We start from the raw sequence: 14909 nt of genomic DNA on the forward strand, positions 1-14909 counted from the left end.
CAATACAAAAATATACTTTTTCATTGCTGTTACATGCTACTGTGCTATTACAGCAACCTTCTCTTAGGTATTCATCTTCCAGTATTTTCTATAGTAAAGGCAAGTCTTCAATCTCAGTTCAAAAATTAATGTATCTGGTTACAGCTGAAGGCATTAAACAAATTTTTACTTTCATATGATTTGCTGGACAATAGAAGCACTGTCTGACATGTGTTCTGCAGGTAAGTAATAGCATCTAACTATAACATTGCTTAGTGAAATTATTAGGAGAACAAAAATTTTTTAAAAAAGAAAATAAAGTGGCTACAAATGCCAGGGCTAAATGCTTGTTTCCAGCACTGTCCCACTTACGACATTCCTGATGAAGGCTGTGTGCTGTCACACTGCCCTGAGTCACACGGGTTCCACTGCTGCACTGGTGTCATTTGCTTTGATTGGTGTAGGAGCACCCTTGGAGAACCCCTGTCATTTGATAGCTCATACATACTTGGACAGCACTTAATGGCTGTATTATGTTCAATTGTTATTTTGATTTTTAGGTTTTCACCAGTCCATATTTTCAAGAAAATGCCATGACCAGTGGGCTCGTAAATGCACATTATCCAAACACTTTTCACACATAGACAAACTAAATAGCCTCATATCTCATGAAGGATGCCTTAGATACTGTGGCAAGTAAAATTTTCCAGTAGACATTTTTCCTCTAAGTTGTTCTTGAAATATCATACTAGTAAGGTATATGTCTACCAATTACTGTCAAGCCAAGCTTATTTTATTTTAGAAAAATTTCTTTTTAAAAGATTCTGAAAGACTGTAGAAAAGCAAGATAAACTAAAATGAATATGAAATCTCATAAATTCAGATTTTAGCTATTCACTCACCAACAGAGTGATCTTTATATGACACAGTTTTTATTAACTTACACCAGAGTAAACAACCCAGCTTTTCAACAGTTCATACAGGTAATGGAGATAACTTAGTTTCAACTGAGAAAGAATTTAGAAAAGTGTCCAACTCTAACACTCTAAAATGAACCCTTTAATGTGCTACAGGGAGATTTTCTAAACCAGACCTTCATGCTTCTTTACAGTTAATGAACAGTCACTAGAAGGAAAGTCAGAAAATGTGGAAAAACTGAAAGCATAATATAATGCTCTTGCCAAGACTCCCACACTATTGGCTCTAAATACCTAAGTGTGCTCACAGCTAAAACTTATTGTTCATAATTTGGCCCAATGTTGTTAAAGGTATAAGGCAACTGTAAAATAATACAAAGTATTAAGTGATTTAGCTCAAACTCTATCACATTATGGTAGTAAAATGATTTCTACAGAGAGAGGGTAAATTTTCTGGTTTTAAAGCTAGCCTTTAAAACTGGAGAAACTCAGCCCAAAGCAAATATAAGTATAGAGCTTCATTTTTAAAAGTTCAATTTATTTTTACAGCACTTACTGAAGGGAAAACATAATTTCATGCCTATTTGGCTTCTCTCCTGCTTCCCTGATTTTTTTCCAAATAGTCAATTCTGCTCATTAACTTTTTTATTCAAACAAAGAAACAAGAAATACAGGGTCCAGGTAGAATAAAAACCTGCTTGTCCTTACCTACCAACTACTTTACCATAAGTAAATAAACCTTTACGTCTAAAAAGCACAATGGCATTTTAACAGGCAAAATACTCATGCAGAGTCAGATAAAAAAATACTGTTAGAGTGGAGAAACACTCCAACCACTTGCAAATTATTTGCTTTATGTCATTATTTCCTGTAAATTCCTTTCAGCATGCTAGACTAGAAATTTTATTTCAAAATGGAAAGCCGAAAAATCTCAAATCCGCCCGTAGCCCACACCAGAGACTCACAAAGTAGCCTTTTTTTGTTAAATAGAAATACAAGTACAGCACAAACTGAAGAGCAGTGTTAGATTTTAGGTATCCAGGGAAAACTGTGAGGGAAGAGTGTAAAAGTCCATTTAAAGAAATCCATCTTTTAAAATGTGTAGCAAGAAGTAAAAAACTGTGGGGAAGTTTCTAACAGAAAGATGGTATGGCAGCAAACCCAGACCTGAAATTCCTACAGAAACAATTCAAAACAAACCCCAGAAGTTAAAGTCAGTACTAATTTAATTTCTTTCAGGCTACTTTGTGGGTTGTCAATCTCATAGAGTTTGGCAGAATAACTTTACCCATAGGACTCTTATGTCCAGGTGATTTCATGTGGATACTCCGTAAGTTTCTTGTCTAATAAATCAGACCAGTCATTTGAATGAAACAGCACCTACACAGGAGCTCTTATGCTGCTTCTTACTACCAGCACAGAGAGTAGTCAGATGCTTTCAAGATTTTCTTTCACTTCATAACAATCAACATGGGCCTCTTCATTATACAAATTTTGTTTTGAATAAATTCGAAAAGTGTATCTTCCAAGTTACTACTAGATATAAGAGGGTTACACTCTTCATTTTCACAAAATATTGACAATTAAAGGTTACAATTAACACCTGAGGAAAAACAACCAAAAAATGTTCTTATACACACACAGGATTACTAACCCTTCCTTTGTTCATAATGTGTTAGCATTTGCAGTAACAAGCTCCTGTATTTGGTTAGTGCAACTGTTGAAACAGGCTAAGCAGACATTATTTCCGTGACTGATAGTGAAATACTCAATCTGTCTGTATTTTCAGAAATGACTCAAAAGCATGCACTGACTAGAATTGCTGATACAGCTCTGGAAGGGAGGAGGGCAACAGAGGGAGGGAACTGAGGTCTCTACAGGTTCAAAATTAAAATCAATATTTATATTAATTACATAATATTTATTGTAGTTAAGAATATATAAAGAATTAAAAATCAATTATAAACAACAAAAATTTAAAATACTATCTATTAAACAGAAAAAAACTTGTGCTTAGTTCTATTTTTTTAAAATATTATCCAAGATGACCATTTTGGATTCCACATCAATAAAAATTTAAAAATATAAATGTTTATAAAATTTTCATAAAAATATAAAAAAATTTTGCCTCCAAATCCTCTTTCTCTCCTTAACTTTTTGTTAACAGACATCACCAACTGACTATAGCTCAACTTTATGGAAATAAAGAAATCTTAACACAGAACTCCTTAAATTAGCCATGCATATCACAAATCCTTGCATTACATTCATTTAACATAGGAGTCATGAAAACACCATGGACTGAACTATTATACCAAATCATTATATGAATTATGAAACACTCCCACAAGATAAATCCATTCTAGAATCACTATTCTACCTGGGAACAGATGTGGGGCAATTAATATTTTCTTTAATTGTTGCCTAATTAGTATTTGGCATTTTAGTAGTGCCTTAGCAACTATGAAGAATGTCAGATATATTAGAGTGCTAACTTCTTTCTGAGCAGAGTTGAGCAAGGCAGCAGAGTTCTTGCTTCTTAAAGCTCAAACTACTGGCACCAGGAATGTAATGACACAGCAAAGATAGTACTGACGCCTACAAAATAAGCTTAACTAAAGAATTTAGCTATTATACACAACTATGTTGTTGCAGCTGTCATCTGCAGATCTTCAGGTCACTTACATGGTTGAGAGAATTACTCTGTGAAAGTCTAGTGAGCTGCCCAAATTTCATATCTTAGTCAAGGTGGGACAGGGTTACTTTTGCCACAGTACTTTACCACAAAGGCAAAACCACCATCATATCAGGAGAAAACAAAGTCTATTTCAGCTCTATGAACCTCACATCTCACAGATCCCAGTAACTCTAACCTGGGAACTAGTCAGATTGCTAACAAAGTGCAGCTGAGCTGAACCCAAGCAGTGGATACCTGCTCAAGCAAAGCCAACACCAGAGCTTGCACTCTCATCATCTGTTTCTATGGCAAATTCTTTGCACTTGTGACTTCCTTAATACGTAGTAATCTGAGGGGCTTGCACTGTTCCAACACAGAAAAGTAAATGTATCCTGAACAGATATTACATATTACACACATCCATCTGATAAGGGTAAATGCTGCATTGTATTTAGCTACAAAAACTAAGTGCAAAATTAGAAAAGTATTCAAAAAAAAGATCTTCTCTCTTCATACAAACATATACATTAAATCCAGAAGAGTCTAAATCTGCATATGAAATACCTATCAACAGTAATAATATGCTACATGAATAAAAATGTAACATCATGTATTTTCTATATAGTGCAAATCCTTAGTCCCACCTCCTGATGCAGAGGAAGAAAAGCAAAAAAAATCACTCAACAAGATGACAGTTCAGTGCCTTTCCTTTATTAGCACTAGAATTTTTATGTAAGGGATATGCACAAATGAGACCCACATTTTCCTACTTTAAAACATAAAGGTCTCTATTGTTCCATGTTACACCAGTACTGCTATGAAAACTTAATTTCTCCAACTTTTTTTTCCCCTTGAAGAACAGAACTACTGTTCACTTAGCTGTTCCAAACAGAATGCATGCTCAAAGGGTGAGATAAGGGGAAAGGAAGAACAAATTACCACATTCATTTACTACTTTTTCCTTCTTCCTTTGGTTATTAGCATGAAAGATTCCTACAAATACCCATAATTCATTTAATTATTTTAACCCAGTGCATACATTCAACACGCCCATATATTTGTCACATCCATTAAGCTAATTTCTATGTTTATGTAAATCCATCTATAATGCTAATAATATAAGCCATAAACGCATACAAATATTACTGCAGAAACAATATTTGACACTAAAACAAGAAAACAATGCTAAGAAAACTTGATGCATGTTATGAATAAGGAGATTATATACTGAGGTTGATAAGAGGAAAAACAGTTTTAGAGTCCATTTGGATGAAGAAAAACTTAGAAACATGTGGTTTTAAGCTTTTTCTGACCATGAGGAAAACATTGTGTGCATTGTATTTATGCAAAGTTTTATAATGCCCGTTTATCTTTTGCCAACTTGTAGATAGAACTTTTTCTCTTTAAAAATTATTCCATGAATACTTATTACTTTTGTTTCTGAGTTCACTTACACAGACTACCAAAAAAAAAAATCTTCAAATTAAAGCTCTCCCACCTCAAAATGCTGTATGTTCAGTATTATACAGTGGTGGTGGGAAGTGGTTAAACACGCAAGCACGATAAAAGCTAAGGAACTCATGTCAAATTGGAAATGTCCAATGAAGAAATATAAACACATACTTCAGCTATCTCAGCTACAAAACATTGTCCCATCTCTCCCCCATAAAACTAATAATGATACAATGATACTTAAATGTACCACGCATTCACCATGTTAAGTAAACCCACACAATTATATTCACCCCTTCGTGGGAGAATGATCATGCACTCCGCACTGCATCTGCTGTCCCAGCAAGTTTGTACTTCCACTGGCCAGTGTAGTGAATTTCACAATAATCAACAGCACCACAAAGCTCTGCAGCCTGGTAAAAAACCTGACATATACATTTATAGAACTCTTCAATTAACTATTTAAATGGAAAAATACTAATCTCTAGAATGTCATGACATTACAGGAGGGCACAACTTTCTTGGAGTCACAGAGTCCTCTCTTCCCTTCTCTCACTGACAAATTTCGTATTTGTTTGATCAGTTTTACCGTATTCTGTATTTTACATGAATGTAAATGATAGATGATTTTATGATTCCATATAAGTACGTTTTCCTCCATTTCAGTCCTACTGAAAGTTGTTGAAGACTCTGAGCAATAAGTGCTAGAAATTTCTTCGAGCAGAAGAGATTTCCATTGATTCAGGACCAATTTATTAGCATAGCTTGTATGACAACAAACTCCTTTACCTTGGTTATTTTCCCCTCCCTAGAGCTTATCTATACATTTTAATGGAAAAACTACAGCTCCTTTTTATGCTAAGCTCAGTAATCAGAGGTCAAATATTTTATAGATTACATCAACAACTATTTAAATTCTACCAGCACAGAAAATCTTTTACTACTTAAAATAATATATTAAGAATGTGCTATGTAATTTCTATAATAATAATTTATGCATTCATGATTTGATTCTAAACTTCAAATTCCTTGTATTATGTAACTTAAGAGAACACAAATCAGGGCCGTATCAGCACATAAACATAAATTATCCAAGTATTACTTCTTTTATTATTGTAAAATTGGTGTAAAAGAATATGAGGAAATACTGCACTTTCTTTTCCTGAGAAACAATTTTTTCACTGTAATCAAATGCTCCCACATATAATGTTATTCTATGTGTATTATATTTATGGAAATAATGACTATATCATTAATATCCATCAAATGTTTATACATACATATATGCTATATATATTCAAATGTATACCGCTATAAAATATATTTATATACCTATCATATATAGGGAAAAATACAAATGTATATAATATTCATTTTCTATTTAAAATACAAATATCTATAAAATGCATACATATTTTTAATCTGTATACATGTGTTATATTTTCATATGCAAAGAATATTTATCAATAAATAAATATACATAAATCAAAGTATAAATATTTACCTATACATATTTTATACAGATATATATGTATACACATATATATGTATAAATCTTACACACATATAGTTATAGACATATTTATGATGTGTCTATTTTAAAACAAAAGAATTTTAGAGGATGACAATATATTTTTCTAAAAAGCACTGTTCAGCATAAGGTTGTTCAACATAGGTAAGTGAAATATCCCATGCAGTGGTTTTTTAAAATTGTATTTACTAGTTGAAGGCACTTTTTGAATGGAAAGGTCATCACATTATCAAAACAAACAAGAAACAAATAAAAAAAAACAACAAAAAAAGACTATGGAAAGCTTACCTCATACCATAAAGACTTCTCAAGACAGGAATTAAATTTCCATTTTATTAGGGACTGAATTATAGTTAGCTGTTCTGTTGTAATCCTAGAAAGCTTCATGCCACTGTTGTTTCTCCTTTGCTCAATGTAATTCCAAGCAACAGTTCCTATGTGCCCTGATGGTAAAGTCCTAAAAATTGCTCTCGTTCCAGTATAAACGGATTTTTTAACCTCTTTATCGTTTTTACAGAAACGTCTTATTAATAGAGTAGAACGTTCCTTTTTGTTTCTAAAAAAATCCTCTTCCAACTCTTCTTCACAGCTATCATTACAGTCCTCAAAATGGCTCAGAAAGGGTTTTGAGGGCATTCTCCCAGTAAAGTTATTTCCACAGAAGTTGTGACCTGAGCACGTCACTTTAACCTTTCGTGGTGCTCTTTCCAGACATAAGTACTTATCCCTTAAAGCATCTTCATACAACTGCTGCCCATTTTGATTCTCACAATTATTTGTCAACTGCATTATGCTGCAAGTGCAGGCTGGGGAACCAGTGGTGTTACCATCACCATCACTCACGGGCTGCAAGCAGTCATCCAAAATGAAACTGTTGTGTAAACCACACAAAGCCTTTGATATATTCCTTTCACTAGCACAATGTAAGTGAAAAAAGGCCACTTTATCAGGATCACTGCTGTCATTCTTATTTACTGCTGTCTGGCTTCTTAATGAAGGTCCATTCATTTTCAACTGAATTTCAGCAAGCATGGCTCTTTCCAGCGAAACAGGAATTCCAGTTTCCAGGCATGCCTCTTCCCCTGCTAAAGGAGCACAAGATTGATACAACTGGCTGCACGGGATATTGCTCTTGTAGTTCTTCTGTACAATGTTACAGTTAATGTTAAGAAATTCCACTGAATCAGAGATGGAGCTGTTCCTCTCCCAGAAGTTTTCATTACTCTTGTCGTTAGTCAGTTGTTCTGTGGCCAGAGGGAATATTTTGGGCACTGAGCCCTGAAGACTTTCTTCTTCGAGTCTGTGTAAGTAAGACAGATTGTGTGTGGTTTGCCTTCCCGAACTGGCAGTATGTCTTCTTATAACATTGGTGTCCAAAGCATGTTCAGTATTTTCATCTCCAGCTGACTGGGCAGCTATCACTTTACCCTGTACTACAGAGAGCAGAACAGACGCTGTCATCTCCTCAGAGGTCATTTTGACACAGTCTTTAGCTGCTGGATGTGTACTGGGGATGGGGGGAGGACCTTCTCCACCAATCCTCATACCATGATTTCAGTGTAATGAAAGATTCAGTGCTAAAGAATCAGGGAATACATGGTAAAGTATATAACAACTGTTCATTCTTTTTGAACCAGCTTTTACAAGAAAGTAGGTTTTTTCACTGTTGGGTTTCTAGGCTTTCCCAAACTTGGATCACTGGCATGAGATACTGACATTTTAAACCAGTTCCTTATTATGACATAGCCATTCAGCTGGACTCTCTCCACAATTAATTCTTCTGTCATATATAGAACACAAACTGTTGCATCAGATTGTAGATGATCAAACACATACTCCGTGTCACAGATGTATCTCCCCACAGAGCATCCCAAAAGTTGGTTTTCTGTAAAGAAAAGACATATATAGATATATTGAACAGCAACCATGGCACAAATCCACCGTCACAACTACAAACACAACAATGCAAGTTAATTGTACTGAGATCTAGAGAATTCCAAAGTACACATTTAAATCTGTCTTAGAATTTCACAGAAGAATTTTAGAACTCACAGTGTTTTACATATTTAAATAGCTTTCTCCACTATGGAAAGCCACATGACTCCAGAAAACTAATTATTCTGAAGCTATAACAATGAAATTGAACACATAAATAAAAAGGAAAAAATTAAAATGCTTTTTCCATGTTTTTTCTGACTCCTATCCAGGATAAAACATTTTGAAGAATAAAGTCAATTTTAAATCTACACTGTCTTTTTAAGCAATTATTTTCCTGTTCAGAACTACAGCTACAATTGTATTGGTGTTCCATGGTTTTTGCTTTCCTTGAACTGTATGCTGTTACCATGAAATCATGAAGAAAACACAGTATTTTTGCCACAAGTTTACAACTGAAAAATCATGAAGACAGATTAGTGTAAGAATGAAACATAAATAATATTCTGACTCATTTACTTTTATGCCTTACGCTAAAAAGTTAACCTGCCTTTCAACAATGTCATTAAATCTCAGCTTCTTTCCTGCAAGCAGCATGGTAGAAGTAAATCTTGGAATCAGAAAATACAAGGTTACAGCCAGCTCAACAAAGGAAACAGAAGACTAAGACACACCTACATAAATCATGGTGAATTAAATGAATGCGCTTATACTTCAATTTATCACATTTACCACTGAAAAACAAAGCATGTTATAAAAAATATGGAAAAGGTACATTTATTAGAACAGTCTAAATTCAATAGAAACAAGGGAAAAAAAAAACAAACCCACAAACAAAAAAGCCAAAAACCTTTAAAGCTTCAACAGCAAAATGTAGCAGAAAACTAAGGCAAATATTGATATCGCTTTTTCAGCTACAGATAACAATTAAATCATCTATAGTGGATAGAATTAGAAAATATGGGAGGGATAAAAAGCAGGAAAGCTCAATAATTAATTTGAAGTGTAAAATCTATTTTGGTACTCTTCTCAAGTAACTGTGATTAACAATTTTATTTTAATCCAGTTTAGAGTGTGGCTTTCATTTTCATTAATTACTAACCTTCATCCAAAAGCAGCCTGGCACAAATCAAAAGGTGAACACATTCATTACTTCACAAGATATTTGACGTGCTATTTTCCCACACAATTAAATTCATAAGTGTAACTAAATGTATCATTTTGTCAAAGTGGGGGGAGGGTCACCAAAAAAAAAAAAAAAAAAAGGAAAAATAAATTTAAGGGAAGTTACATTTTGCTACAAATCTGTGGCTTAAAAGATAGCTAAACCAGGAACCTACCATTTCTTCATACAGTGGCTCCCACAAATGCAAGGGAAAAAAAATTGCAGTTTCATACTTCAATCAAGATTTCAATTTTACTGATTTAACAACAGGGAGGGTCACAAATGAAAGTGACAGAGAGAACAAAGAGCCACAAGTTTTACATTCCCCACCCATTACAAAATGCATGCGCATGCCAGATCAGCCAGAGCAGAGTCCAGGTGGTAAACTCAGATCCTGTACTAGAGAGATTTAGCACCAGAAAGGAAAATAACAGCTCCAGTTCATATAAAAGTTGTGTAGAAGGAGATAGCAGTAGTTCAATGGAGCGGTGAGCTTGGGTCTTAAAACAGAGTCATGTTACCAACACAGCACACAGGGCACCCTATGACATACTGCAACAGCTCAGCTGTACAGCACATATAATGAAAAGGCAACACTCAAGCCATTTTTTAAGTCTACATTCTCTGGTAGTACTTCTACCTTTAAATTGTACCCTGAAATTGATTTTAATCCTCTTTCTTCAACCTCACCTATTTCATTTTAAAAAGAACAAAAAAAACCACACGGCCAACAACACACACACAAAAAAAAAGGAAAACACTTCAGCAATTTTCTTATTCTACCATTTCCTATCCCTCTTCCCTGTCCTTCCTCTTCAAATCCACAGATGACAGCTTACATAACTTTTTGACACTACACACTTGATGGATCCTATCTTATTTTTTCTGGCAATCACTGGCCTTTCAGTCCAAATCTACATATAATGATGCTGATTAAAGGAGAAAGATTTAGGAAGGAGAAACAGCTTATTTTTTCTTAATCTCTTTAGTTTCTTTCTTGCTATATCAAGTAACAATAATTCTTTTTAAAAGGTATAAAACATGTATATATATTAGTTGTATTCAGTACTTATTTTTCAAGGAATTTTGTGATCTATCAAAATGCCTTAATCTAGTGATTTATCTTTCCTGCCACCATGATATATTCATAAATGTACTCCCTGTATTATTGGTAAGTCAAGAATAAAAATTTATAGATCAGATTGTCACTGCAAATATCATACCTCTTTTTACACCTGTTACTAAATGAAACTCTCATAAAATATCACTCTACTGTGCAAAAAGACAACATTACTATGCAACTTTAACATCTCACAATGATTTTAAGATCATGAAATTGACCATGTGTGTTAACTTATATTGTTTTTTTATGAAGAAACTTTAAAAAAAGAAAAATAATCACATCATTGATTTGCTTCTGTATGTAGAAATTTGCTAAAAGCAGAAGCCTGACTACTACATAATTTTCCCATCTCTTTCTTACACCAAAGTGTTTCCACACATCCTCCCCAAACAGCTTCTTTCAGATCTTTTTCTTATCATCTCAAATCTCCCCCAACACTGGTTCTGTTAGACACCTCTCTCCTCAGCTGAGGCCATACACCTGCCCATTTATCTCTACCAATATCACTCTTCCCTATCTGTGCCTGTTTGAAATCCAATTCACCAAGAATAATGTCTGCATAAGAAGCTCTCACTGCATGTCCAGCTGTTCCCATCCTCTTGTGATCACTGCAATGTGACTGCAATGCAAATGTGATCCATCTCAAGAATCTTTTTACTCAAGTTACTTCACAGCTAAAATATTTTCCCAATCCAGCTTGTAGTATGGTTGTACTAATGTGCTACAACAGCACAAGGGAGAAAATGAGCAGCACAGGGAAGAAGATGCTTCCTAATGTGGTTTACACATTTCTGTAATTTGCAAACATAATTTGACATTTCAGCTATGTCAATCTAGCAGGTAACTGCCACTAAAACTGGTAGATCTACTCCTTTCCTCATTCTTCTCTTTTTGTCCCCATCACCTCCACCTCACTCATCTGGAGATCATGAGTTGACAGAAAACTCATTCACTTGATTGATAAGTCACAAAACTATTCTTTTCATCCAAAAAGACTTACTTTGTGGTCACATGATCACTATATTCTATGAAAAGAAAATATTAGGCATGCCTGCTAGGGACCACACATCTCAATAGAAGCTTCAGTTTAGATCATGTTTGCTAGGATATCTAAATGCACCCTGAAATTTCTCTTAGTCTGGTATGTCCAGTGTATGATGCAAAACCTCATGAGATAGCAAGTAAAAAACACGATGATAGAGCCTCTGATCTACAGACAACTGCAAAAAGTATCTGAAGCTGTGGCTCTGCTGAACAGATGACAAGGGTTTCAAGTGTCCCAAGTTATACTCTTCTCAGTTTCTGCTTTCCACTGTGATCAACAGATTTTAATTCAGTGTGCCCAGCAAATTCCTGAAACTGATGGAATTCATTACACATGCTATGAAGTCTATAACACAGTGTTATAAATGCTATCAAGTTTAAAACTCACAAGCTCAACCAATAAAACTGTATTTTGTATCTTACTGTAGAACTGCAGAATTATCACTCCCTGTAGCTTCCTTTACTTGCCTGTCTGCATATGGGTGGCCAAAGCCTAGATCTTCATATAAAATCCTCACACAAAAATATACATGCACTTGCATATAAAAATGCTGTAATTATTCAAAAGCATACTCTTCCCATTGCACACACACACTGATTTAGGCTTACAGTTAAATCTGAACATAAAAGCACATGAAGTAGATAGCAAAGCCTGTACTGTATTCAACACATGCTGGCATTTTCTAAAGCCACTAGATTAGCTGATGAAATCCATTAATAACTATACTGGCTCATTTTACAAGGCCTAGCTTATGTCAGAAATGTAATGTGCTCCTTCTATCAGTAAAGGAAAGTAAAAATATAAGAAACTAGATCCACCGTTAGTGAATCATCGTGGATGCAGAGGTCAGCCAACAAAGACAAATGAGTAATTAAAATAAACAACCTGGCAACCATTCAGCACACACATTCACAGAATGTATTAAGTCTGAAAACATGTGACACAAAAGTAATTTGTCTACTTTTTTTTTTCATTTACACTGACTGCATACACTTTTTAAGACTTCAAGTACAAGCTGGTTCTAATTAGCATTACCAACAATTAACATCAACAATTAATGAATTCTTATACCCTAGATACCTGGAATTGAAGTCTACAGCAGTCTAGGTAAAGCATCCAACATAGTAAATAAATAGTAAATAAATACAGTTTTGTAGTCTTTGATTATCAGTTTAACCTATAACTCATTACTCAAGCTAATTTCCTTCTGAAGTCAGCCAGAATTCTGCTTCAGTGAAAACAAAATACAGTATGTTGAGCTTAGAGCATTATTCAGTGTTAGGAGAGGCACATGAAGGACCAGAACCATCACACAATGTGGTAAGTGAGAAAGACTTTCAATTCTAGGCTGTCAAAGGAAAAGATATCATGTAAGTATTTGAGGATGCTGTTTGGACTGTGGGAACAAGTAGCAACTGCATGAGGGGCAAGTAAGTGATAGGTGTCAATGTGAAGATTATTTAGAGAAGTTGGGTGCTGACAGTGATGCCAAATACAATTCCGTATGTACGGTGCTGTGAGAGCTGCACAGGAAATTCAGTGAATGCTTGGTAGGGGCAGGATTATGAATGCAGAGAATAAGGGGGACTGGAACAGGTATGACATTACTAAACATTAACTGTGGTTTCCATGGGCTAACTGCTATTGCACCGGGACAGACAGTAATTTAAAACAGCTAAAGGACAAATGCAAGCAGCCTGACAAGCCTCCCTTCTACCCTGGCCACACTGGGACATTTATAACTATTTCTTCAACATTCATCCTATATGCTATGTATTCAAGGTAACTATCCATCCTAATCAAAAGACATTTCAGCACACAAAAAACCCCTGCCAACAAACAAATAATTTCATTAATTACTTCAAATTACTACGTGTTTACATAGTCTCTAAGTCATAAGTAATCAGTTAGTGAGAGATTCTTGGGAAATAACAAATAACAGAAATAATTTGGCATGGTAAGTGGATATAAAACTATTGATCATCTTTGTCACATCACCCCAACAACTATGCTTGACAACTATAATTCCAGTTCAAACTCTTAAGGAGAAAACTGATTCATAAGGAAAATGTTTTGTATATTAGAACTATCCATTTACAATTAAAAAAGAATAGAGCTTTATTTTTTAGTAGATAAGTTATAGTTTGTTCCAGACCAATTCCTTGAACAGAATAAGAAACCATTTTTATTAAGTCCTTTTTAATTTATCCTGTATCATGCACACTATTAGTTTTTCATTACAGTGTTTTATGTCAGAAACAAACAGGAGATACTAGTACAAGAACAGGGCACCAACATGTCATCACCATTTTCTAAACCTCACTTCTCCCTAGGGAGCCACGGGCAAACAGTTAGGAGGAAATAGCTAGACTCTTAAGAATCACTCAAGATGTGCACAAATCCTATTTGAACAGTTGGAAGCAAGTTATAACAACATTTGATTTGGCATAGAGCATCATGCAGAACCTCAGATTTACCACCAGCATCTGTGTTTCAACAACAAAAAATATCTCAAAGAACTACAGTATTTATATGTCCTGTCAAGTTAGAGTCTTTTTTTCTAATTTCTAGAATACTTATCTAAACATGATTGTGTATTAGATGTCTCAAACTATGCTAATGTCTGCCAGATGGTGAACCCTCTCAATTGCCTCATCATTCATCACTCCATCAGGCAGAATGTGAAGTTTCTGCCAGATACCAGCTCCACTCTTCATTTCTTTACAGAAATTCCTTTCCTGCACAAGGAGATGCACAGAGAGAAACCAAAACTGCATTTACCTTACTGTCAGGATCAGTTCTGTATTTCTTTCTAGGTCTGACCTGCAAAAAGCTGTTTAAATAAACTTTCTGTTTAGTGGTTATTTGAATTTCATGCTAAGTGACCTTATCTGGAAGCTGTAATTCCATCATCAACACTTGAACGAACAAGTCCTTCTACCTGAGATGCCCAACAACTGCAGCCCTTAAAGGCAGAATAATTCTTCTCCATCTTTGAACAAGTACTTCTGGAATAACTTTTCTTAATTTTTTGAGGAACGTGAAAACAGTCGTAAATACTTAAAAATTATTTTCAAGCACTGAG

At 34.7% G+C, this 14909-nt stretch overlaps 1 protein-coding gene across 1 annotated transcript in view; it reads right to left on the reverse strand.

Annotated features, from left to right (window-relative positions):
- Window positions 1–14909, reverse strand: part of PLCE1 (phospholipase C epsilon 1) — a 138037-nt gene that overhangs the window by 106458 nt on the left and 16670 nt on the right. The window contains exon 2 of the mRNA XM_056494713.1: window positions 6845–8441. Within this exon, the coding sequence (XP_056350688.1) occupies window positions 6845–8101 (1257 nt within the window). The 5' untranslated portion in view covers window positions 8102–8441. The remainder of the gene's footprint in view (window positions 1–6844; window positions 8442–14909) is intronic.

Source organism: Oenanthe melanoleuca, chromosome 6 (assembly GCF_029582105.1).
Source record: "Oenanthe melanoleuca isolate GR-GAL-2019-014 chromosome 6, OMel1.0, whole genome shotgun sequence".
Taxonomy (NCBI): Eukaryota; Metazoa; Chordata; class Aves; order Passeriformes; family Muscicapidae; genus Oenanthe; species Oenanthe melanoleuca.